A 22,591-nucleotide genomic window follows, 5' to 3' on the forward strand; every position below is an offset into this window, starting at 1 on the left:
AAAGAAGCTGGTCTGGGCTGAACTGCCAGGAGTTTGAACTTCATTGTAAGGGGCTGAGGGAGCCACAGAGGGTTACAGAGGGATAGCATGGCATAACCGACAGCGCAGAGACGCCCTCCTGCTGGCGTGAGGAGAGGGGAGTGGGAGGGGCAGGACTTGGGGCTGCGGGCCAGCGAGGAGGTCGTCAGAGAGCCACTGGGGAGGGCAGAGGTGGAGAGAAGAGGGAGTGGCTGGGACAGTGGAGGTGGAATCAAAGGGACCAGCTGAGGGCGGGAAGGGGGCAGGTGAGGAGGGGTGGGGAGGAGAGCTGCGGGGTGGGTTCCAGAGGCAGGGAGCCTGTTGGGGGGGTGGGGGGCTCCCAGGTGTCTGACAGGTCAGGGTGCACGAGATGGGCCTGTGGGAGTGGCCCTGGGTGCTGAGTGCCCAGGACTCAGAGCTGCCTCTGACTCTGGCACACAGTAGGGCAGCTCCTTCCTGTGTGACAGGAAGCTCCAGCTGCCACATGTGTAACATGGCTTGGGGCTGGGGCTGGGGGGGTGGGGGCTGGGCTGGGGCTGGGGCTGGGGCTGGGGGGAGCTGGGCTGGGCTGGGGCTGGGGCTGGGGGGGGAGCTGGGCTGGGGCTGGGGCATGGGGGGGAGCTGGGCTGGGGCTGGGGGGGCTGCGCTGGGGGGTGCTGGGCTGGGGCTGGGGGGGGCAGGGGCTGGGGCTGGGGAGGGCTGGGCTGGGGCTGGGGCTGGGGCTGGGGCTGGGCTGGGGCTGGGGCTGGGCTGGGGCTGGGCTGGAGCTGGGCCTGGAGCTGGGGCTGGGCTGTGGGCTGGGCTGGGGCTGGGCTGGGGCTGGGCTTGGGGGGGCTGGGCTGGGCTGGGGGGGGGGCTGGGCTGGGGGTGCTGGGCTGGGGCTGCGCTGACTCTTACCCAGCGGGGGTCCGTGGGTTATGAGGATGTCCACGCCTTCGGGAATGAGGTTCCACTTCTCCAGCAGGGCTTGTCCTCGCGGGAGGTTAAAGCCCCAGCCGTAAAACCAGGGCTGCCTGGGGGAGAAGAGAGGGGTTCAGAGCGGAGGTGAGCGTGGGGCGGCCACAGGAGGGGAGCAGGCAGGGCTCGGCGCACAAAGGCCACCAGGACTGGCTCGATGCCCACACGCCCATCAAGGCGGCCCTCTCCTCCCTCTTCCTGCTGCTCACCTGAACCTGCTCTTCTCCGCGATGAGCGGGAGCATTTAAGCCATGAAAACATGGAAGTTGAAACAATTAGCTTTTGCCCAAGATCTTTCTCGCTCAAACCTAAGGAAACCCACTGAGAACATCCCCCCGCCCCCGCAGGTGGGTGGTCGCAGGGGGACACACATTCCTGCGTCCGGCTGAGGTCCCACCAGGGTCCAGGCAGGGCCGGCCCAGCCGCAGCCCTCAGGGCAGGGCCCCCGGACCAGGCCAGGGACTGAACCCCGACTGTGGCCCCGCCAGGGCCTAGACGGGCAGCGCAGTCCTGCCCCTCGCCTGGCGCCGTGTGCGTGTGCCCGGTCCTGCCCACGGAGGGCGCCCAGACATCCACTCAAGGTGCATCCCGTGTACAAACCAGGAAGCTGCTGCCCCGGGAGCTGCCGCAGAGGCGGCTGGAGCACGGGCCCAGGGGAGCCCCCCACCACCCCAACACTGGACTTCGCGGTTCAGGGGCCCAAAGGAAGCCACTGGAATTGGGTTTTCATTGACAACAAAAGCGTCATCAGGATCACCCCTGAGGCGTAAGGAAGTCATTAGAAGACCCTGAACCGTCACCCCGGGAAGCCTGGGGGTGCTGGGAGGGAGGTGGGAACGTCTGATCGGAGAAACTCCACCCACAAGAGCCGTGGAGCCCGCTCCCGCCCCCGGCTGAGCCTGGCTCTGACATTCCTGGGGCCCCGTCCCAGGGTGTACTCAGCCCTCTGGCTGGGCCCCTCGTGGCTGCGGGCAGGCCCCAGGCCACACCAGGTCCCCCCTGAGCCTCCAGCCGGCCCCTGTGTGAGGAGCAGGGTTTCGGGCGTGGCCTTCCAAACACAGGACCCGTTTTTCAAAAATCGAACCCAACGTTTACCAGACAGGACAGAGGAGGCGTCTGTCAGCCGGAGCCACGGAAGGTGGCTTCTGAACGGGACAGCTGGGGGTGTATCAGAGGTCCCCAGAGGCCCAGGGGCCGAACCACCGCCCAGGCCTCCCCCACCTCCCCGCGCCCAGCACTAATGACCTTCCTCGGGGGTGACGTTCCCTGTAGATGCACCTCCTGGTTCTTGGAAACACATCACCTCAGATCCTGGAAGCTGGGGTCCACCCGCCCGCAGAGACGCCCGGGAGGTGCCGCTGCCCACATCACACAGCAGGTCCCAGGCAGAGCCCGTGAGAGGCAGGTCTCACCAGGCAGGACTCGGGACTGCGACCACTGCACCTCTCTCCCTCCCCACCCCCTCCCCGCCCCCTCCCCCCCACGCCTGTCTTTGGGGCCCTGAGATCCATAGGCCTGCCTGCGGGCAGCACCGGGTGGGGGCAGGGCCGCTCCGGATGGTCAGGCCCCGCTCAGGGTGCCTGTCCCCTCTCCTGGGTGGAAAAGGCACAGAAGTTGACCCCACACCTCCTGGTTCTGCCCCCGGTTCTGCCCTTCACCTCTCCCAGCCGGGGTCAAGGGCCCCTGACCTCACCCATGAGGGCAGGAGGGTCCAGCCCAAGGCTGACAAGGGGGAGGGGTCTGAGAGGACGGAGTCGCACCACCACTGAGGCCGCCGCCCGACACCAGCTCTGTCCACGGGAGGCCACGTCCGGCTTTGATTGGAACTGGGGGAGCAGGAGCTCAAATCCCACAGGAAAATGCCCAGCGGAGCCGTTCCCAAGGGCGGCAGGTGGGACCAGGAGGGACACTCTTCGGGGTGACCTCACGAGGCAGGAGGGGCCCTGTCCCTCCAGTGGGGTGTCTGCCCGGGTGTCTCTGTGGGAAGGAGACGAGGAGGCGCCGTCCTTGCTGAGTGGGCCGGCCCTCGGCTCCCGGGCCGTCTGCGTCCGCACACTCGGGCATCGCCCAGCAAGGCCCTGGGGGCCAGAGGCAAAGGGCACGGCTGCCCGGGGTCGCCGGCGAGGGACCAGGGCCCGCCACCCGGGCAGCCGTGGTCCGAGACCCACGAACGTGACACGGCGCCGGGTGCACAGGAGTCGTGTCCGCACGTCCACCCAGCCTGGGCCGGGCCCCGAGCGCGGGCCCCGCAGCGCCCAGGGAGGCCGGTGGATCAGGATTCCGCCTGCGCGATGGAGGCGGCTTTCCGCCCCGAATTTCTGTCTTTCTGCTCTGAAGGAACCATCGGAATAATTTCCTTACAGAACGATAGTTGCCATGACAACCCGAGCAAATTTTCCTTTTCTGAAACAGATGTCTCATTTAGTTGAAAATTAGAATGTGAGCAAACCCATGGGAAAAATTAATTCAAACTTTAACAGAGCGCCGAACACAATGTAATCTCTCAGAGGCTAACGAACCCTCCGCGGCGCCCTGCTCCGAGTCACCTTCCGGCGCGGGCTAATTAAGCCGCTTAGCCAATATAAACGACCTCCTGCGGCCAACCATGACCCCCCCACCCCCCTCCCCCCGCAGCGTGAATTCCGGGTCCCGGCGGAGGGGTGCTTGTCTGCAGAACACAGCTGACGCGGGCCCTGCGGTCACCCCGGGAGGGCGCACGGCTCCTGCGCCAGAGGCGGCACCGAAGGCCCTTCACTTAGCCTGGGGCACGGCCCCCCCTCCTCGGGGACTGGGATGTGGGGTGGAGGAGGCCCAGGTGCCCACGGTGGGGGGCCCAGTGGTACACCCTGACGAGGCTCTGATGACCAGAGAGTGGAGTGTGGGGCCCCCTTGGCAGGATACCAGGGGGCACCGCCCTGCACAGCCCCAACCCCACACCCAGGAGGCAATGCCATCGCTGCCCGTTTCACAGACGCGGGACGTCTTTGTGCGTCCAGAGGGTCACGTGCCCAGGGTCACCCGGTGACGGGGGGACAGAGCGGGGCTGACCCCGAACAGCAGATCCCAGACTGTGAACGCAGGACCAGCAAAGCCCCCGCCACGGCGCCACAGCTCGCTCGCTCTCCTCGGACGCCGCTGGGCAAGTCCCCCAGACAGACAGGAAACGGGCCCAGAGAAGGGAGCAGGTGCCGAGGACACACAGGACCGGGGTTCCTGCTCCCGCCCCGCGCCCCACGGCCAGCCGACACGAGGGGGACCCGAGGGGGGCCAGGCCGTAGGCTGCCCTCGTCCGTGGCAGCTGCTGCCCTGAGCCTCAGCCCGCGGCCCCGCCGAGCCTGGCGGGCACTCGGGCTCCTCCTGCCGCTCCTCTGCGGCCCAGGTGGCTCCTTCACCCACAGCCCTCACGGCTCCCGGGGCCATGCCCAGCCCCCCCATGGGCTCCTGCTCAGGGTCCCTGCTGAGCCCTCCCCCGTCAGATCCCACAGCCCAGCCTTTCCCGCCTCCAGGGTTCCGCTCCTGGTGCTTCCTCGCCTCCCCTCGGAGCCCACCGTGGTTACTGGCCGAGGCCTGGCTCCAGGGCCACCTCTTCCAGGAAGCCTCCCCATCACCTGCACCCCCAGCACAGGTGACCCTCCCATTCCTTCAGGGCAGGCCCAGGCCCAACCCATCCTGGCCGGGAGGAGCCTGGAAGGGCTCCAGAGAGGGGTTTGCCCAAGGTGCGCATGAATGAATGAATGAATGAATGAATGAATGAATGAATGAACAAACGAATGAATAGGTGAAGCGACCCACCGGGGCTCTGCCTGGCTGCCAGGCGGTGGGACGAAGCGTACCCTCTCCGCTCTGCACCCTCCCCAGAGCTGCTGGAGCCACGGAGCCCGAGGCCTGCAGCCAGAGCCAGAATCCGGGAACTGCCCTCCGCGGAGCGCCCGTTCCACCCTCCCAGGGCCTGCTGGGGGGGGGGGGGGGAGCGGTGCCCATTCACAGGAGGCTTCAGAGGCGAGGCCGGGCCCAGGATGCTCACGCCCTCCGCCCTCCGCTGCGTCCGACTCATCTCCCCAGGGGACCTGCCTGCCCCCCGGGCAGCGCATTCCCTAGGATGGCCCCGAGGCAGGTGCAGGGAGCTGCCCTCAGCCCCTGGAAGTGCCCAGGAGGAAAGAGCCCTGGGCACAGGGGGCCCGTGTCCCGGCTCCCACCTCTCATTCAGGTGAAGCTGCAGTCTGAGGGGCAGCAACCCGTCCTCCCAATGGCCTCCCTGAGCTCCCAGGCCAGGGCCCCCCCAGCCAACTATCCAGCCTGAGCCCTCACCCCTCTGCTCTTCCTGCCCCTGCACCTCCCCTCTCCCAAGGCCGGACCTCCCGGGCCACAACCTCTGCGGGTGCTGAGAGGTCCCAGCCAGGACGCCTGTCAAAGCCCCCGCCTCCGGGGACACTGCCAGCGCCCAGCGAGGCCGTGCTCCGCTCTGCAGCCGGAGAAACTGAGGCTCAGAGGTCAGCGACGTGCCGGCTCCCCGTGAATGCACGCTGGCTCCACACCTACAGGCTGCGACGCCCCACATCCGAGCCACCCCCCCCACCTGCCCAGCTCCGAAGGAGAGAGGTTTTCCTTCTCGCTGCATCTCTGAGCCTCAGCCCTGGGGCTGGGGGCCGAGGGGGGCTGGGGGCCGAGGGGGCTGGGGGCCGATGGGGGCTGGGGAGCTGCCTCAGTGGCAGGGGCACCAGCAACCCCACACCCTGCAGGGCACACCGCACTTCCCGCAAGGCAGCGGCCGGAGGGGTGGAGCGGACCCCTTTGTGGGTCCTGAGTGATCCCCCCCCCCCCCGCCCACTGCAGAAGCATTCCTCTTTTGTCCGGCTGGGACTGCAGCTGATTCTGGGGGCGCAAATCTCGTGTGGAGTGGAGTGCGTGTGTGTGCTGTGTGTGTGCTGTGTGTGCACTGTGTGAGCTGTGTGTGTGCTGTGTGTGAGCTGTGTGTGCGCTGTGTGTGCTGTGTGTGTGCTGTGTGTGCATTGTGTGTGCTGTGTGTGAGCTGTGTGTGCTCTGTGTGTGCTGTGTGTGCTGTGTGTGTGCTGTGTGTGCGCTGTGTGTGCTGTGTGCATGCTGTGTGTGAGCTGTGTGTGCTGTGTGTGAGCTGTGTGTGCTGTGTGTGTGCTGTGTGTGCGCTGTGTGTGCGCTGTGTGTGCTGTGTGTGAGCTGTGTGTGCTGTGTGTGTGCTGTGTGTGAGCTGTGTGTGCTGTGTGTGTGCTGTGTGTGTGCTGTGTGTGTGCTGTGTGTGCGCTGTGTGTGTACTGTGTGTGCGCTGTGTGTGAGCTGTGTGTGCGCTGTGTGCGCTGTGTGTGCGCTGTGTGTGTGCTGTGTGTGCTGTGTGTGCGCTGTGTGTGTGCTGTGTGTGCTGTGTGTGCGCTGTGTGTGTGCTGTGTGTGCTGTGTGTGCGCTGTGTGTGCGCTGTGTGTGCGCTGTGTGTGCGCTGTGTGTGAGCTGTGTGTGCGCTGTGTGCGCTGTGTGTGCGCTGTGTGTGTGCTGTGTGTGCTGTGTGTGCGCTGTGTGTGCTGTGTGTGCTGTGTGTGCTCTGTGTGTGTGCTGTGTGTGAGCTGTGTGTGAGCTGTGTGTGCTGTGTGTGCGCTGTGTGTGTGCTGTGTGTACTGTGTGTGTGCTGTGTGTGAGCTGTGTGTGAGCTGTGTGTGCTGTGTGTGCGCTGTGTGTGTGCTGTGTGTGCTGTGTGTGCTGTGTGTGCGCTGTATGTGCTGTGTGTGTGCTGTGTGCGCTGTGTGTGCTGTGTGTGAGCTGTGTGTGTGCTGTGTGTGCGCTGTGTGTGCTGTGTGTGTGCTGTGTGTGAGCTGTGTGTGTGCTGTGTGTGAGCTGTGTGTGCTGTGTGTGTGCTGTGTGTGTGCTGTGTGTGCGCTGTGTGTGCTGTGTGTGTGCTGAGGGGCTCTGTGAGGAAAACACGTGAGGGCAAAAAAGATAGGACAGGAGAGGGGCAGAGACCGGGTGTGAGAAAGACGCGTGTGAGTGTGTGAAAGGATGTGAGCGTGGGGGGATGCGTGATGTGGGAGGGTGTGGAGTGCATGCATGTGTATGTATGTTTTGAGTATACATGTGTGGCTGTGTGGTGTGTACTAGGTGTACCAGTTAATAATGTGGATTTTTTTCAATAGATGGAGTTACACATATGTTCATATATATGTGATTTGATGTGTGTGCTATTATGTTGTATTGACAGCAAGCTTCAAAACTTCATATGTCAAATTTGCTGAAGGTGTTAACATCATAGATATTTTTACACTTAAAAATGTCCAATTTCGTGCCAAAAAAAGAGCATTTGCAGGGAGTTTTAATTCATTACTTTATTTTGAAGAAAAGTGTTGCTGAAAGTTATTGTATTCTTTGGGAAGCTTATGGTGAACATGCTCCATCTCAAGATACTTGTGAGCGCTGGTTTAAACGCTTTAAAAGTGATGATTTCGATGTAAAAGACAAAGAACGTCCGGGTCAACCGAAAAAGTTTGAAGACCAACAATGACAAGCATTATTGGATGAAGATGTGTGTCAAACTCAAAAACAACCTGCAGAAAGATTAAACGTTGCTCAGCAAACAATTTCCGATCGTTTACAAGCAATGGGAAAGATTTTAACCCTTTGCACTCGCTTGCTTTTTTTCTAGATTCCTTTATTCTAATGCTAACCGTGTCGAGTCACACTCGACATCCGAGTGCAAAAGGTTAAAGGAAGGAAAGTGGATGCCACATCAACTGAACAAAAGACAAATGGAAAACCGAAAAGTCATCAGTAAAGTGTTGCTTCAATGGCACGAAAAAAAGTCTTTTTTGCATCGAATTGTGACTGGCGATGAAAAGTGGATTTATTCTGAGAATCCCAAACGCACAAAATCATGGGTTGATCCAGGTCAACCATCAACATCGACTGCAAGGCCAAATCACTTCGGAAAGAAGACAATGCTCTGTGTTTGGTGGGATCAGGAAGGTGTGGTGTATTATGAGCTTCTAAAACCAGGTGAAACCGTTAATACTGATCGCTACCGACAACATATAATCAATTTGAACCACGCTTTGATCGTGAAATGACCAGAATGGGCCTGAAGACACGGCAAAGTAATTTTGCTCCATGATGACGCACCATCACACACTTCAAAACCAGTTAAAGACACGTTAAAAGATCTTGCCTGGGAAGTATGAACCCACCCGCCGTATTCACCAGACCTCGCTCCTTCAGATGACCACGTGTTCCGATCGATGGCACATGCACTTTCTGAGCAGCACTTCACAACGTACGAAGAAGTGGAAAATTGGGTCTCTGAATGGTCTGCCTCAAAACAAGAAAAGTTCTATTGGGACGGTCTCCACAAATTCCCTGAGAGATGGGGGAATGTGTAGCTAGCGATGGACGTTACTTTGAAGAAAGCAGCAGCCGTGACCGTTCTGGAGCCGACCACGCACACCGCCAGGGCAGAGATCGTGAGCCAATCACTTCTCCTACCCACGCCTCACTTTACCCCTCCGTAAATGGGAATTAAAAGAATCCTGACTTGCCAACCAGCGTGGCTCAGTGGTTGAGCGTCAACCTATGAACCAAGAGGTCACGGTTCGATGCCCTGTCAGGGCACAGGCCTAGGCTGTGGCTTGATCCGAGTCGGGGGCGTGCAGGAGGCAGCCATCAATGATTCTCTCTCATCACTGATGTTTCTATCTCTCTCTCCCTCTCCCTTCCTCTCTGAAATCAATAAAAATATATATTTCTTAAAATGTTTTTTAAAAAAAGGATTTTCTTAAGAGAAAAGGCAAAGGATTCTGGGTCAGGTGTTTGGAGCTGAGTCCCAGACCCAGCCTTCCTCACACTTAGCCAGGAGGGAGGACAGAGGCCGGGAACACAGCGTGGGGGCTGCCGTCCACACTGGGCTCACCAGGAGGACTTGCTGGAGGGGGTGGCGGAGGCCATAAGCCAGGGTGGAGCATGGCCAGGGGCAGGGGCATCATGGGCAGAGACGGCCTCACCGGGGTCGCCCACCAGCAGCTGGGACAGCAGGGGCCGGCCGGCGCCGGGGAGGCCACCGTCTCAGGCAGGGCCAGGACCCGCCCATCGGCCTCTGCCCAGGACCTCGGTCACAGTCTGGCATTTGTGAGGCGGGAAGGAGCTACGGCTTCACTAGCTCCTCCTCAAAGCCCTTTCCTCTAGGGCAGTGGTTCTCAACCTTCCTCACGCCGCGACCCCTTAATACAGTTCCTCATGTGGTGGTGACCCCCAACCATAACATTATTTTCGTTGCTACTTCATAACTGTAATTCTGCTACTGTTATGAATCGTAATGTAAATATCTGTTTTCCGATGGTCTTAGGCGACCCTGCTAGCGGTTCTCAACCTGTGGGTCGCGACTCAGCTCAGGCCCAGCTCGGCCTCGGTGACTGTGGGACCTCAAGCAAGTCCCTTCACTTCATGGGTCTCAGGCTCAGCCACACAATGGGGACAAGGTCAGACCTCACTGCCTGTTGCAAAGAGGACCCTCCCCCGCCCCCCATACAGAGGCGGAGCCCCCGGGAAACAGCGAGAACAGTTCCTGGGACACTGAGCCCTGCAGGGGACAGGGGCAAACTCCCAAAGCTCCTGCCTCCACCCCACCCGGCAGCCCCGCGGCTCACCTGGGAGGGAAGGGCATCAAAGGCTCCTGCTGAGCCCCAGGCCTGGCCCCGCACCCCCCGCCAGCCCCAGGCCCTGCCCTGCCCGGAGGCAGCCAAGCCCAGAACCAGGACCCACGCCCCGTGCTGGGCGCAGCCACTTCCCGAAGTTCAATGCCTCCGCAGGTTTAGTCTCTCTGTAAAATGCCAGAAGTAATTAGGCCAGATGGGCGCGCGGCCTGCCAATTTCCCTCCCTCCCTCCCTCCCTCCCTCCTTTTTCTGAGAAAAAATCGAGGCCGCGTTCAGTTGAAGGAGAACAAAAATGCGTCCAAAACCAGCACGTGAACGCGGTGTGTGTGCGGAGCTTTCGCACCCAGGGTTTCTCCGCCGAGCTCCTCCTCTTCTGCGCTGGCCCTGCCCCCTCCGCTCCGCCGGCGCCCGGGCACAGGGGCTGGCTTCCCGGCACCAGGACAGACACAGGCCGGGAGGCGGCCACGGACACAGGCCCAGGAGGCGGCCACGGCCACGGGCTTCCCTGCCCGACTGCACTGGGGGTGATGGAGGGAACCAAATCCAGGGATGGAGTGTCTGGCCTCCACCCTGGGTGTGGGGGGGGGGCAGCGAGGGAAGCCAGGGGGTGGCACAGTCGGGCCCTGCTTTAGAGGGACCAGCACTGCGGAGGGGGAGGGACCCGCGGGCAGGAGGGAGGGCAGAGGGCGGGGGGGGGGGGGTCGCAAGGTCGACAGGGACGGAGACCACAGACTCCGACACAGAGAGCAGGCCAGGCCTGGGTTTATTTTGTTTTTGTTAATTCTCACCTGAGGACATTTTCCCATTGATTTTTAGGGAGAGGGGAAGAGAGAGGGAAAGACAGAGAAACATCGATGTGAGAGAAACACATCGACTGGTTGCCTCCTGCACGAGTCCCAACCAGGGCCTGGGCCAGGGAGGAGCCTGCAACCAGGTACGTGCCCTTGATCAGAATCGAACCCGGGACCCTTTGGTCCACGGGCGACGCTCTATCCACGGAACCACACTGGCCAGGGCCCGAGTTTTAACCGAGTCCCGAGGGCCTGACTTCCGTCCATCTGTTCCTTCATCCACTCATTCACTCAGCAGCTCTATTAGGATGGTCCGATGCCATCAGCTCCTGGGCACTCGCGTGAGGTCCACAAAAAAGAGAGGCAGGGGCCCGCTCTCGTGGGGAAAAGACGAGAGAAAGCAAACATCCCAGCAACACGGCCGGCCGGTCCGGAGCACAGGGCCTGCGGGGAGAGGCCGACCCAGACGCCGCGTGTGGGCGAAGGGGCAGGACAGAACCGCCTGGCCCGGAGGTGCCCGGGACACCCCAGAGAGGACCCCCTGCACAGTGCCCCTGGCACAGACGGGGGACGCAGGCCTGCCAGGTCCGACACAGAGGGACAGGCAGAGCCGAGGGGACGTCCCTGTGTGTCTGGCCAAGCACGTGACTGAGAGCCAGCCCTGCCCCTACGAGCACTGGGGCCCTTCCAGGCCTGGGTGACGTGCTGGGCTCCCGCAGGCTGGCGACCCGGAGCCACAGGCAGAGGGAGCTGTGACTCCCTGAGAGATGGGAGCCCCGGGTGACGGCCTGGGCCACGGCCACGGCCAGCGGGGCCTGGTTGCTGGCCTCTGGCCTCCTCTCTCCCACGGACACCACTCAGGCCCCGGAAGCCACACTCAGCTACCAGAATGCCCACGCCCCTCAAGCCTCCCGCCTTTACCTGGGCTGTTCCCTCTGCCTGTCACACCCTTCCCGGCCCCCTGTGGCTGCTGCGTCACCCCAGCTCCCACGGCTTCTCCTCCACGGCTCCCATTGAATCAAGGGATTGGCCTCTGACACCTTTGCAACCACCTCCGGAGAGGGCACGGTCACTCCCATTTCCCAGGAGAGGAAACTGAGGCACAGAGAGGTTAAGTGACTCCCCCAGGGTCACACAGCCCTTAAGAGGTGAAGCCAGGACATTCTGTTCCAAAGCCTGCTGTCAACCTCTATAGAATATAGCATTGTAAAGGGGGGTAGGTAAGTGGGGATGTCAGGGAGGCAGGTTATTAAAAACTTCTGGGCAAGAGATCTAGGCCAGATTCCCTGGCCTGGCACCCGAGGGCCTCCCATCTGACCCTCCAGGCCCTCTACCCATCCCGTCCACTCCTCACCTGCACCTTAACCCAGACCTGCCCTCAAGCTCCGTGGGCCACCTCCGGGCCTTGCTCACACCGGCTCCCCTCCCAGAACGCCTTCCTGGTCTGTGCCCCCCCCAGCTCCTCCAGGCCTGGGCTCCGCTGCCGGCCCGGCAGACTCGACCGCCTCCTCTCCTGTCCTGGGCACTGAGCTCCTCACAGCCGGGAGTGCCCACCGGTGCTTGCTGGGCCCTCACGGGCTGCAGGGAGGGGCACAGAGACCCCGTATGTGGTGAGGACCCAGGAGGCGACAGGAGGACCTCCTGGGCTCAGGAAAGCTGGGGCGGGCTGGCCTCTCCCCGCTCCCCGAGGAGGCCTGAGCAGGATGAGCCAGGTCCAAAGCTGCCCGCAGCCACAGGGGGTCAGCATTGGCACCACCAGGGCAGCACAGGGGTTCCCCAGACACACTGTGATGGCAGCAGCTCTCCCTGAAGTCCCTGCACCCACACAGGCCCCGTGTCCCCCCAAATCGCCCCTCAGCCTCCTGCGTGTGCTGCTCTGGCTGAGGCGCAGTCTCAGGCCCTGATACCCACCCTCTGTACCCACTGCTCTTCCTCCTGGCTCAGAGCACCCCACCTCCCCAGGGAGCCCCGCGGGATGGAGACCCACTTTCAAGCACAGTGGTCCGTCCCTGCTGTGTCTGGGACCCTCCTCACCCTCCAGCAGCTGGCGCCCTGCGGCTATTGCCAGCTGGGCCTCCAAGTGCCAGTCTGTCCACCTGTGGAACGGGGACAAGAAATCAGTCCTCTCAGGCTGAGCAGGATCCGAGACGATGCTCATGGAGACCTTAGCCAGGGCCTGGCTTCCCGTAATCACTCAGGAATGATTTGCTGCCACCACCCTTATCACCGTCATCTTAATCATCACCATCATCATCATCATCACCATGACCATCATCAACAACATCACTGACACCATCACCATCACCATCATCATCACCATCACCATCATCATCACCATCACCACCATTATCACCATCATCGCCATCATCATCATCAATATCATCACTACCATCATCAGTTATCACCATCATCATCACCATGACCATCATCAACAACATTACTGACACCATCACCACCATCACCATCATCACCATCACCATCATCACCATCACCATCATCACCATCACCATCATCACCATCATCACTACCCTCATCATCACCATCATCATCATCATCAATATCATCACTACCATCATCACAGTTATCACCATCATCATCACCATGACCATCATCAACATCACTGACATCATCACCATCCTCATCATCACCATCCTCATCATCATCAATATCATCACTACCATCATCACAGTTATCACCATCATCATCACCATGACCATGATCATCAACATCACTGACATCATCACCATCATCATCACCATCATCATCATCAACATCATCACTACCATCATCACCATGACAATCATCATCAACATCACTGACGTCATCACCATCACTTACATCATCATCATCACCATGACAATCATCACCATCATCATCATCATCATCAATATCATCACTACTATCATCACAGTTATCACCATCATCATCATCACTATGACATACTCACCATGACAATCATCACCTTCATCATCCCCATCACCATCCTCACCATCACCTTTACCATCGTCATTGCCATCATCACCACCCTCACGGCACCACCTGGGCTCCCGTGACACACTGACCATGTCACTGAACAGTCATGGCCCTTCCTCACCTGATCCCACCAGCCAGGCAGCTCAGGGACGAGGCTGACCACTCTGTGTCCCCAGCAGACAAGAAGGACTCGGTGTGTCCTTGTGACTTCAACAACTGCCTCACTTCCGCCCCCTCCCCGCTCCCCGGCCCCCACACTCAGCCTCAGCTCCCTCCGCCCAGCGCGGCGTGGACTCACCACGGGGAGCCGTAGATCCGGAAGCCCCGCACGGTGACCTCCGAGTCCTGCAGGTAGATGCAGTTGGTCAGCAGCGACTGCACGTTCTCGTAGTTCTCCGGCTTCAGCTTCGACACGGATGGGAAGTAGTAAAAGTCCTGCTTGATGAGGTCAGCCATGAACTCCTGGTCGAAGGTCAGCTCGTGGTTGCCGGCGATCACGATCTTGTACTCGTAGGGCAGGCTGCCTGCGGGGCGGACACGGGCGACACGCACGCTGCTGGCCAGCCGCAGACGCCGTTTGTTTGGCAAAACGTTTGAGTTTTTTTACGTTTGAATTTGTTGCCAGCGTAAAACAAATGCCAGGGGTTCCCAATAAAATGTCATTCTGTCTATTTTCTAAAAATCAATCCGTTTTAAAATCTGATGATCCTGCCAGTCCCGTGCTGAGTATCTGCGTCTCCTCCCTCGGGCGGGAGGCAGACATCCGTGTGCCCGTCCCCACCTGTCCCTAACACCCACACCCAGGCCCCTCCACGCATGTCGAGGTGCCACCCTGCAGGGACTGCGGTCCCTGAGACATGACGGGAACAGACCGGGCCGCCGTCCCTGGGGGCTCCCATCAGGTGGTGGAGATCGGCCCTCCAAGCCCCTCCCGCCTCCCCACCTTGCCCACCCCACTGGGCCTGGCCCAGGGTGCTGAGCAGCCGGCCCGTCCCCCGCAGCCGGGAAGTAGCCGTATCTGCTTCACCCATCTGTCCCCACAGGTCCCAGCAGGTGGGGCCAGCGAGGCCCCGACAGCACCCCAGGGTGACACGGTGCAGAGGACCCACCCATGGCGATGCTCAAACTGCGACAGGAAGAGGAGAGATGCCCTGGGCCTGGGCAGCTGGGGAAGGTCACAGAGGTCACACAGAGAGGACTATTTCCTGAACCCCATTGTCGGCGGCCACCCCAGGTGAAAGGCAGGGCCCCACGGAACCTTCCAGGCGGGCTCTGTCATCTCGCCTTGTAGCTGGGGACCGGCCCCAGGGTCAGGTACCCGCCCGGGCCCCCCAGCAGGTGAGCGGCAAGGCCACACTGGGCGTCAGTCCTTGTGACCCCACACGTGGGTCAGCAGGTCAGATTCCAAGGCCACCAGACCGGAGCCAGGGGGACCCCTCACGGAGCCCCTCGCCGACCGCCTCCAGGCTCTGATTCTGTCTCAGCTCCACGGCACCCCCCACCCCACGCCGAGCGCCGCCGGCTGGGGAGCATGAGCTGCACTAATGCATTTAAGTCACGTCTCGGACTGGGGGCGTTCCTTAAGCAAATTAGCCAATTACTCCAACTGTACAGCTTCCTTTATTTCCGTGGCTCCCGTCTCCCGGGATCGGGGATGGGGAGTGAGCAGGAAGCTGTCAGCGGCCCCCTGTTCCTCCCACCTCAGGGGGGCGTAACAGAGGTTCTTCCCTCCCAGGGAAGGGGCAAGGCTCCTGTACACAAAGCCGGGGGGGGGGCCCCCACAGGACATTCACATGACACCTCCGTGTTGTCTGGTTTCTCCCAGGAAGGTGGGCGCCACGTGGCTTGGACGCAGGGACGTGTCTGCTGGTGAACACAGAAACTGTCCATCACCATGCCTCCAGAGCCACACACACGTCTGCCTAGACGTCCACCTGGACTTGACAACTCACCCGCTGGGGGTACCTTTCACAGACACCAAGTATGACTACACCTACACCTACACCTACGCCTATACCTACACCCACACCCACACCTACACCCACACCCACACCCACACACACACCTATACCTACATCTACACCTACACCTACACCTACGCCTATACCTACACCCACACCCACACCCACACCTACACCCATACCCACACCCACACATACACCTATACCTACATCTACACCTACATCTACACCTACACCTACACCTACATCTACACCTACACCTACATCTATACCTACACCCACACCTACATCTACACCTACACCTACATCTACACCTACACCTACATCTACACCTACACCCACACCTACATCTACACCTACACCTACATCTACACCTACACCTACATCTATACCTACATCTACACCCACACCCACACCCACACCCACACCTACACCTGTACATCTACACCTACATCTATACCTACCCCCACACTCACACCTACATCTACACCTATACCTATACCTACACCTACATCTATACCCACACCCACACCCACACCTACACCCACACCCACACATACACCTATACCTACATCTACACCTTCACCTACACCTACACCTACACCCACACCTACACCCACACCTACATATACACCTACATATACACCTACACCTACACTGACACCCACACCGACACCCACACCCACATCTACACCTACACATACACCTACACCTACATCTACACCTATACCTATACCTACACCTACATCTACACCCACACCCACACCTACACCTACACCAACACCGACACCCACACCCACATCTACACCTACACCCACACCCACACCCACATCTACACCTACACCTACACCCACACCCATACCTACACCTACATCTACACCCACACCCACACCTACACCTACATCTATACCTATACCCAAACCCACACCTATACCTACATCTACACCCACACCCACACCTACACCTACATCTACACCTACACCTACTCTACATCTATACCTACATCTACACCTACACCCACACCTACACCTACACCTACATCTACACCTACACCCACACCCACACCCATACCTACATCTACATCTACATCTGGGAAAACCGGCTCAGAGAGGTTGCCTACGGTTACACAACTCAAACCACAGAGGGCGATGGACGTTTGATCATCTTTGTGGCTTGGCCTCCACAAACTCATCCTGAAGTGGTTCTCCAAACCACCAGGTGGATAGATGGGTGATGGACGGATGGATGCATGGATAGATAGATGATGGATGGATGCATGGATGCATGGATAGATGGATGAATGCATGGATAGATAGATGATGGATGGATGGATGGCTAGATGATGGATGGATGGATGATGGATGGATGGAAGGAAGGGGATGGATGCATGGATAATAGATGGATGGGAGCATAGATGGATGGATAATGCGTGAATGGATAGAGAAATTGATGGGCAGAGATGTATGGATTATGGATGGGTAAATGGAGAGAGAGAGATGGATGCATTTATAAATCAATCAACCCATTACTCCAACTGTGCAGTTTCATTACTCCCACCGTACGGCTCTCCAAGCCCCTACTGCCTCCTCACTCGCCCCTCCAGATGGAGTAATTGGTTGGTTTGTAAGGAGCTAGTTCTGTCTCCTTTCTACCAACTGACCTCAGTCTCCCTGCACCCCTCCACCTCCCTTCCCTCCAGCTGTCTAGGCAGGGCGTGTTTCTCAGACTCTCCTCCCTCGCCTATAGCCCTGACTGTCCATCTCTGAATCTTCTCCAATTGGACCTGGTCTCGTGCAGGTGGGGGAAAGAGGAGCCAGAACTAAGGCTCTGGTATGGCCTGTCACAGAGTGAGGTGGAGGAGTCCCCTCCTCGGTTCTGGGACTGCTACCTCTGTTGTTACGACCAAAGGCTGCATTAGCCTTCAGGTGCCCACGTCACCCTGCAGCTCTTACCACCCCGACTGTAGATACAAAATGCCCAACGACCCGTCATCACAGGCTTCCTGACTAGCTTCACCTTCCCCTCCTGTGATGGGTGGTGAACGGGAGGAGGTCTGGGGGCCTCGATGGCTGACTGGTTGGCAGGGGCTTCGTGGGTGAGAGCTGAGACGAATTCACGCTCTTGTGCCCGACGCCTGCGCACAGAGGAGACTGCCCTCTGCCCCTTCCCAGCAGCAGGGAAGAGGCAGGCACCCAGCGGCGCTGCCAGTGCCCGGAGGGAGCACCGGCCTGGCAAGGGGCTGGAGGTGCCTGGGTCCCAGGACAGGGTGCTCCCTAGGCAGGTGTGAGGAGGGATGAGCAGTGTCAACCCTGGAGACTAGAAGGACTGCCACGCTGGGGACCAAGGACAGCTCCCTGCAGGACACCAGAGAGACGGCGTCTGAAGGGCCCCAGGACGGACGAGGTGGGCGCAGCTCAGGTGTCTGGCGCCCATGCTGGCTCGACGGGGCTCCGGGAGGAGATGGGTGGCTGGGTCCACGTTCCCCTCCTCACCCACCTCCCCTCATCAGCCCCACGGAAGCACAGAAGCCAGTCTGCCTGTCCCCAGAGCCCACCCAGCCAGACACTGCCTTCTCCCCTGGAGCTGGGCCCTGCTGTAAAGGCCCCCCACGCCCAACACCCCCTCCCCCCTCCCGGTCAGCTGTCCAGCTCTGAGGGCGCACAGCCCTGCTCAGACCCCGGAGAGGCACCGCAGGGCCACACTGAGAACCAAGACTCAGCCCTGAGGGCAGAACCACGTGACACAGAGGGGCCCCCTACCACTCGCTGGACACAGGAGGAAGCTGGAGCTCAGAGAGGGGAAGGGACTTGCCTGAGGTCACACAGCAACACAGGGGGGCGCAGGGGCGGGACCTGCCTGGCCTCCCCCTAGCGGGTGCTGCATCGTGGCCACGACAGCCCCGGGGGAGGAGGGGAGGGAGGGGGAGAAGGAGGGGGAGGGGGAGGGGGAGGGGGGAGGGAGGGGGAGGGAGGGGGAGTGGTGGGGGGGAGGGAGGGGGAGGGGGGCCCAGCCCGGCAGGCGGGTCTGGAAGGCGGGAAGCGGGGCGGCTGCGTGGACAGGACAGGCCCTGGCAGGAGGGCCTCACTGGGCGGGCAGGGCGCGGATCCCGGACCCCGGACCCCGGACCCCGGACCCCGGAGAAGCACCACGTCCTCCGGAAACAGCCCCGCCTCCGCGCTCAGCGCGGGGCCCTCCAGCAGGTGCACCCCGCGGGCTCAGGCTGCCTTCCCGCCACGCCCCGCGCCCGCCACCCGTCATCCCGCTGGGCAGTGGCCCGCGGAGAATTCGTGGTCAGGAGGCCGTGAGGGTTCGGCCGGCGGCACAGGGGGTGACGTGCTGTCCACTTCCCGGGGCCGCTGCCTCCACGCCACAGCCCCAGGGAGAGCCCACGGGCCGTCGGTGGGCACGGCATTGGGGCGCCGAGGACGCGCACGGGAACCTGCCCTTTACGCTTCCAGGATGAACCCCCAAAGGTTCCCATGCTTTATCCTGACACCTCCCGTCCCACCCAGCAGGAGGCGCTGCCCTGGGCCGCATCCTCTGTTCCGTTCCACAAGGTCTGCGCCCGCGCCCCGTGACCCGCCGCCCGCGGAGCGCCCCGTGACCTGCTGCCCGCGGAGCGCCCGCACTGTTGGAGTTCCAGCTCCGGAGCTGGGTGCTCTGTGAGCCGCACAATCGGGAAAAGGCCCTTACGGCCTCTCCCGCCCGCTCCCCACGAAGAGCGCAGAGCGCAGAGCGCAGAGCATGGCGGAGAGGGCGGAGAGAAGGTAACCACCCTGACGGCGTCCTCAGTGCGGCTCTCACAGCCCGGTGTGCAGGCACTGCCAGGCCTGGGGATTCGGGGATTCGCAGGAGCCGCCGTGCGGGGGATGGCGCGTGGTCTACAATCACACGAATCACACGGGACGGGACGGCGGAGAGCCACCCGCTGCGCTCGGACGCAGGTTGGGGCAATGGAGTCACACAGCCCGGCACACACAGGCCCGGGATGCCGGCAGAGAGGGGGTCTGTGTGCAGCCTGAGCAAGAAGAGGAACGGGCTGGGCCTGCAGGATCTGGTTTTGGCTGCTCTGCCAAGAGCAAGAACCTGTGCCAGGCCTGTGGTAAGCGATTTACACTCGATGCCTCCAGGCACCCCCGGGAAGCTAGGGCAGCTCACCCCACTTCCTGGAGGAGAGGCCTGCACAGAGCGGGGGGCCCTGAGCCTGAAGCCGGATCCCATCCCTGCCTCCACCAGCTGTGTGGCCTGGAGTGGAGCCCTCGCCTCTCTGAGCCTCGGGGTCCTCCCCTGGAAGCAGGGCGGTTAGGGTCCCGCACAGGGTTCTCGCAACCATCGCACTGGGGAAGACGTGCACACAGACACGGGGTGACGGGCGTGAGGAGGAAGTTTACGCCCACGGAAGGCACCTGGGACCACAGGGGAGGCCACCACATGGCAGGCCGAGGGAGTGACGGGAAAATGCAGGCAGGAGCCAGGTGGGTGGGTTTGGGGTGGCCGGGGCTGGGGGTGGGGTCAGGGGGTGTCCCCAGTTGTCTGATGCCTGGCTCTGGGGCGACTAGGGCAGGGGACTAGGTACCGGGCTGAGTGTGAGAGCCCCATGGGCGATGGGGCGGCTCTGGACTGGTCGGTTTGCATAGGAAAGGCGCTCCAGGCGAGCCCTGTGCCCGCTCCAGGGCCAGGTACCCTGGGAAAGGCTGTGCCCACGGGTCAGCAAGGCCCACGGTGTCAGAGCCTCAGACACAGGGAAGGCCTGAGAGCACAGCCTGGCTGTCAGCCCAGGAGTGCAATGGGGGGATCAGGGTCACAAGAGACATCAGAAGGTCACCTGCCTGAGGTCACAGGGCAGCTCCTGGATCCAGATCATCTGCCCAGAGCTGAGTGTCCAGACAACCCCTGGACAGACCGTCCTACAGTGGCAGACCCCTCCAAACTGTCAACCAGCCCCGCCCAGCCCCACCCAGCCCCGCCCCGCCCCACCCCGCCCTGCCCAGCCCGGCCCAGGACCCCCTCAACCCTGCCCAGCCTGCCCAGCCTGCCCAGCCTGCCCCTGGGGCCTGCAGGGAGGTTCTGGATTCGCACTGTGACTCTGCTGCCCATATTTAAAAGGCAAATGGAATTTTTCTTCTGTTCCATCCTAATAACCAAAATGTTTAACTTTCAAACATTTGTTTTTCCTGGGAATGTTTTAAAAACAGGAACATTCCGTCCTGATCCTCTGCGAGGGCTTGTTTCCGCTGCGACTGCAGAGCGTGCGATGCCAGGCTGAGAGGGACCGAAGGGTTTCCCCGTTCGTCCTCCCCGAAGGCCACCTGCACCAGAGCGGCTCCCAGGGGACCCCAGGATCGCAGCCTGGCAGGACGCACACGCCCAGAGGTGGTCGCGAAACCCCCATCACCACCCCTGGCCCTCAGGAGGGTGCCGAGCTGGGAACCAAGGCTGTCACTGCATTGGAACTCAGGGCATGGCGCCCCCTCCAGGTCAGGCCCTGTTGGTGCTCTGATCTCACCTGTCCCAACCCAGGATAACCATGCACTCACCTCTCCAGTCTGCTTACTTGCAAATGCTGTTCCCTCCCCCCGGGACCCGCTTCCTGCCCTCCTGTCCGAGTCAAGTCCAATTCCACTCCCTTCGCCAGCTGACCCCAGTGCCACCTCCTCCAAGGTGCCTTCCGGGATCACTCACTCGCGCTTCTCCCTAACCCAGGAGGGGGAAGGTGCTCCCCAACACTCAGATGCCTGAGGGCCCAGAATAAGGAATAGCGACTAAGGAATAAACGATCCTACACGGAGGGCGAGGTCTCCGAGCAACAGCGGCATTTTCAGCAGCGACCTGGAAATGAGAGAGCGCACAGCCTGCCGCCCAGATTCTGAGGGGAAGTGACTTCAACGCAGAATTCCACCCCCGGACAAACTGTCACTCGGGACGGGGGGGGGGGGGGGGGGGGGCGGAATGAAGGCTTTCCGGCATGCCCCTCGGCCAAGCATTGATCTCTAGGGAATCCTTTCCCCGAAAGCTACGGCAGGGCGTCTCCCGACAAAATGGGGGAGGAAACCAAGGAAAAGGGGCCTTGGGACCCGGAACCAGGGGCTCCTGACGGAAGAGAAGCAAAGGGAGACGGAGGCGAAGGAGGTCCCAGGATGGAGTCTGTGCGCAGCCCCGGGCGCCAGCAACCACGCTGCTGGGGGGCGTTGAAAAACTGGGGGAGACGGGACGGAGCATGATGGGCCCAGAACAACACGCATCGGAACGAGGGCCTCCCAGGAAAACACTCTGTGCGATGAGTGAGCGAGGATGCGAGGGGCCGTGTTAAAAGGAGAAAGGACGCGTGACATGGGTGGGGAGGCGACGGCTCTACATCTTCCCTTTTCGCTGAGGGATGGACCCGGTGCCCGTGGAGGGTGACGAGCAGCCTGGTTAGAGCGTCGCTCAGAGACTCGGCGGCAGAAGCAGGCGGCACCCGGAGGGGAGTGAGGCCTGGGGCGAGGGCGGGGCGCCAGGCCGCTGCACCCCAAGCCTGTGGCACTGGCTGACGTCCTGTGCACAGGTATCACCGGAACGCAAACAGCTTTAATTAACCAAAGAGAAGGCATCGGAGGCCGGGCACTCCTCACCTGCGCCCTGGGCCTGTCCGGGGACAGCCTGGCCTCTCGCTAGCTGGGCCCGCTGCCCGAAACCTAGACCCAAATCAAGCTGGGTCCCCGCTGAGACGGGTGGAGACGGAACAGGCGGAAAGCCTAACGCTGAACCTCCGCTCCACTCCTCGGAGCCGTGGGGGCCCTCAGGGCTGGGATTGTTCCTGCAGCCAGGGTCAAAGGCAGGTGACCAGGCCAAGCAGCCCCCCACCTGGGCAGGGCAGGCAGCCCCCACCTGGGCGGGGCAGGCAGCCCCCACCTGGGCAGGGCAGGCAGCCCCCACCTGGGCGGGGCAGGCAGCCCCCACCTGGGCGGGGCAGGCAGCCCCCACCTGGGCGGGGCAGGCAGCCCCCACCTGGGCGGGGCAGGCAGCCATTGAGGACACCGGATGTCGGCTGCTCAAAGTCTGAGACAGGCTCCCTACACAACAGTCCCACAACCCACACGGCACTATTTTGGCAGGTGAAGAAGTTGGGGCTCATTGCGGTGAGAAAGCTGCCCGGTGGCCAGCAGAGGTGGGCATTTGAGCCCGGATGCATGTCTGGCTGAAGCCCACGACATCGCCCTCCCTGTCACAGCCACCAAGACTGTAACCGACCAC

The 22,591-nt window shown here is 61.3% G+C and overlaps 1 protein-coding gene across 1 annotated transcript in view; it reads right to left on the minus strand.

The window, feature by feature from the left end:
• The window catches only part of MPPED1 (metallophosphoesterase domain containing 1), a gene marked incomplete at both ends in the record, with an annotated part of 50,711 nt that overhangs the window by 2,936 nt on the left and 25,184 nt on the right, over positions 1-22,591 (minus strand). Inside the window, 2 exons of the mRNA XM_079775764.1 lie at positions 916-1,031; positions 13,696-13,917. Of these exons, the coding sequence (XP_079631890.1) occupies positions 916-1,031; positions 13,696-13,917 (338 nt within the window). The remainder of the gene's footprint in view (positions 1-915; positions 1,032-13,695; positions 13,918-22,591) is intronic.

Source organism: Cnephaeus nilssonii (assembly GCF_951640355.1).
Source record: "Cnephaeus nilssonii genome assembly, chromosome: 6".
Classification (NCBI taxonomy): Eukaryota; Metazoa; Chordata; class Mammalia; order Chiroptera; family Vespertilionidae; genus Cnephaeus; species Cnephaeus nilssonii.